This window comes from Chroicocephalus ridibundus, chromosome 1 (genome assembly GCF_963924245.1).
Source record: "Chroicocephalus ridibundus chromosome 1, bChrRid1.1, whole genome shotgun sequence".
In the NCBI taxonomy this organism is placed as follows: domain Eukaryota; kingdom Metazoa; phylum Chordata; class Aves; order Charadriiformes; family Laridae; genus Chroicocephalus; species Chroicocephalus ridibundus.
In genome coordinates, this window is record NC_086284.1 from 95,619,485 (window position 1) to 95,622,827 (window position 3,343).

The 3,343-nt window shown below is 59.8% G+C and overlaps 1 protein-coding gene across 1 annotated transcript; it reads left to right on the forward strand.

Annotated features, from left to right (window-relative positions):
• The first annotated feature begins 722 nt into the window (after window positions 1–722).
• Window positions 723–2,394, forward strand: MID1IP1 (MID1 interacting protein 1). The gene is made up of 2 exons (XM_063343861.1): window positions 723–879; window positions 1,226–2,394. The coding sequence occupies exon 2, from the start codon at window positions 1,346–1,348 to the stop codon at window positions 1,823–1,825; it is 480 nt and encodes a 159-aa protein (XP_063199931.1). The 5' UTR covers window positions 723–879; window positions 1,226–1,345; the 3' UTR covers window positions 1,826–2,394.
• Window positions 2,395–3,343: the final 949 nt, after the last annotated feature.

A 3,343-nucleotide genomic window follows, 5' to 3' on the forward strand; every position in this document is an offset into this window, starting at 1 on the left:
ACCGCCCTTCCGCGGCCCCGGCCGGTAGACAAAGGCCGCCCGGTCCCCCGGGGCTGGCACGGCGAGGCGAGGCGCGGGAGGGCGGCGGGGCAGCCGGCCACGGACGGCGGCGCCGCCTCCGCGCCGCCCTCCTCCTCTGCGACCCCGCGCGCACGGCACGCGGAGCCGGGCGGGCGGGCGGCGCGGGTGGGCACGCGGAGCCGCGGGGCCGGGCAGCCAATGGGCGGCCGGAGCCAACGCGGGCCGCACGCGGCGCCCGCGTGGCCCCCGCCGCCTGCCCTGTCAATCACTCTTCCCCGCCCCGCCCATCCTGCTCCCTCCCCCCTCCCCGCCCGGCGGGCGGCGGCCGCCTCGGGGCTGAGGCCGGGGGAGAGCGGGCGGTGGGGAAGGAGCGCTCGGTCACGGCTCCGTGTCCCTCGCTGCCGCACCCCGCCCGGGAGGACTGGGCGGGGAGGGGCGCCTGCATCCGCCGGTCCCTTCTCTTAGGGCGGGGGGGAGTCCGGCTCCCCCGGGGACAGGGCCCCGCAGTTGCCAGCCGCGCCGCCGGGTCCCACTCAGGGAGCGGGATGCTCAGCCGGTCCCGTCCCTCCCTCCCTCCCTCCCTCCCTCCCTCCTTCTCCCTCCCTCCTTCCTTCCTTCCCCGTGGCGATGCCCTTCCCCCGGTGCGGGGCGAGAGGCGGAGCCGTCGTGGCCCCCTCCCGCCGCCTTTATCTGCTGTGTCGGCGCGGGGGGGTGGGGTGTGTGTGTGAGGGGGGGTGGCGGCACCGGGGAACACCTCGTTTGAAGATAGGGCGCTTATAAATACGGCGGCGGGGATGGGAGCGCAGCCACGGGCGGCGGCGGGCTGACGGCGCGGCGGGGGAGCGGCTCCGGAGCACGGTGGGTGCCCTTCCCCCGCGGCGGATCGGTGCCTCGGCCGGGTCACGGCGGCGTGGGGGGCGATGGAATTTTAATTTCCCGGCCTCAGCTCCGGGGAAGAGCGGGGGGAGTTGCGCGTTTCTGCGTTTTGCCTGTCTTTGCACGGAGGGGAGCGGCAGCAGCGAACCCCGGCGGCGGCACCGGCGGGGGGGCGTGGGGGAAGGGATAGGGAGGGGAAGCCTAAAAAAGGAGATGGGGCCGGGGATAAAGGCGGCGGCGGGAGGGGACGGGACGGGAAAGCGGGAAGGAGGGAGGGAGGGAGGGAGAGCGAGCAGCCCCTAACCCGGTGCCCACCGCCTCCCCGCAGGACTCTGCTCGCCAGCAGCCGCCCAGCCCAGCCCAGGCGCGGAGGAGGAGGTCGCCGCTGCCGCCGCCGGAGGAGCCCCGCGGTCCGAGCCGCCCGTCTTGAGGTCGCCCTCCCGCCGGCATGATGCAGATCTGCGACTCGTACAGCCAGAAGTACTCCCTCTTCAACGCCATGAACCGCTTCATCGGCGCCGTCAACAACATGGACCAGACGGTGATGGTGCCCAGCCTGCTGCGGGACGTGCCGCTGCTGCTGGAGGAGCTGGACGCCGCCGGCGGCGTCTGCCCGCCCCGGGAGTCCGCCCTGCCGCCCGGCGACCCCGGCGCCTTCTTCTCCCGGCGGGACATGTACAGCCACTACGTGCTGCTGAAGTCCATCCGCAACGACATCGAGTGGGGGGTGGTGCAGCCGCCGGCGGGCGAGGAGGCGGCCCGCAAGAAGGACAAGCTGGAGGAGGTCGAGGGGGAGGAGGACCTGGAGAAGCAGTTCCACTACCACCTCAGCGGACTCCACTCGGTCCTCTCCAAGCTCACCCGCAAGGCCAACGTCCTCACCAACAGATACAAGCAGGAGATCGGCTTCAGCAACTGGGGGCAGTGAGCGCCAGGGGCGGGGGGGGGACGGGGAGCGGGGGCAAGGGGGCCGCCGGCCCCGCCGGTGTCGGCGCTAGCGGGAGCGGCGCGTCCCCGTCCCCGCCCGGCAGCGCTGTGGCCACCGCGGTGAAGGGGCTGAGCCCCGGGGCTGGGGCTTCCCAGGACTGCAACCGGTTTTCTACCAACGCACAAGCGAGAGAGAGAGAGAGAGATGTAAATTAATCAATACTAGTTTATTAATTATTTTTTTTCCCCCTCCTCCTTTTTTTTTTTATTGTACACCTGTACGTGTGCGAGGTGGTGGCATAGCTGGCGGATAGGAGGCTCGACACAAGCCAATGAACACGACAAACTGGCATAAAATTGCTTCTGTTACCCGGGAGGGAGCCCAGCATCCCTCTGTGGCGGGATGGATGGCGGGTCCCACGGTTGTACATGTACTGGAGTTTTATTTAAAACTTTTTTTACTCAGATGTAGAGTATATTCTAAAATAAATGCAAATGTATTAACTAAAAGTGACTTAAAACTTTTTGGTATGATTTACATTAATTAAATGGTATTTTTAACATCTGGGATTCTTCTGTTTTTCTTCTAAGTTATTTCCCAAGCTAGACATGGAAATCTTCATGTGCAAGAGAAGGGTTTTGTGGGTTTTGGTTTTTTTGATTTTATTTTTTTTTTTTTCCCCAAAGGGAGCAGTTACGTAGCGATGATAACTCAGCATATCTAAAATGGATGAGCGACCGTATTAACTGCACCTTACACGGCCTGAGTTGGGTAAGCCATTCCCAACCGGACAGTCCAGTTGCTGTGTGTGAATGTTGGCATGAAGGTCAGTGGCCCTTTAACAAAATCCGAGAAGATCCAGTCATGGTTGCGTTGCAGGCAGCGATTCATGGCGGTTGGAGCAAAGCCTAGGAATGACTTGCTTTTTTTCGGGAAGTATCTTAATGTGCTGTGGGGAGCTCTGTTCTCTCCCTGCGAATAGGTCTGGGATACTTGCCTTCACCATCTCTTGCACTACTTTCTTTCCTCTGTAATCCTCCTTGGATACTAAGAATTAATTGGTTTTATGTTATGTAAATTGTATTGATTTCTTTCTCTGCCTTTTTTTTTTTTTTTTCATTTCCTGCAGTAATGTGCCTCGGAATTGGGTGTTTATATGGTGTTATAATATTAAAAGTGTACTTACTGATTACAATACAATGTGTGCATATCACAGAGGATAGCCATTTAATAAATATGTATGTCCTTCCATAATGTATGAAGTTTTCTTCTCAGGCACTGAAATGCCAAGTTTGTAGACATCTCCTTATACTGAAATCTCACTTTGTATGATTGCCACCAAATTTAGGGATTGTTTGCTGGTTTGTTTTTTTTTTTTTCTTTTAAAAGCAGAATACTTTTTCTTTCAGCTTTAAGGATATTTTTGTTTAAATTCAGATACTCCCTAGCAATTTGTTTTTCAGCACAAGTGTTAGAACACTGTAGTAAAGCATGAGCAATCCAGGCATGGTACTGGTT

What these genes read in the sequence shown, in the direction of transcription:
- MID1IP1 (XM_063343861.1), top strand. Translation starts at nt 1,346, where the DNA reads ATGATGCAGATCTGCGACTCGTACAGCCAGAAGTACTCCCTCTTCAAC.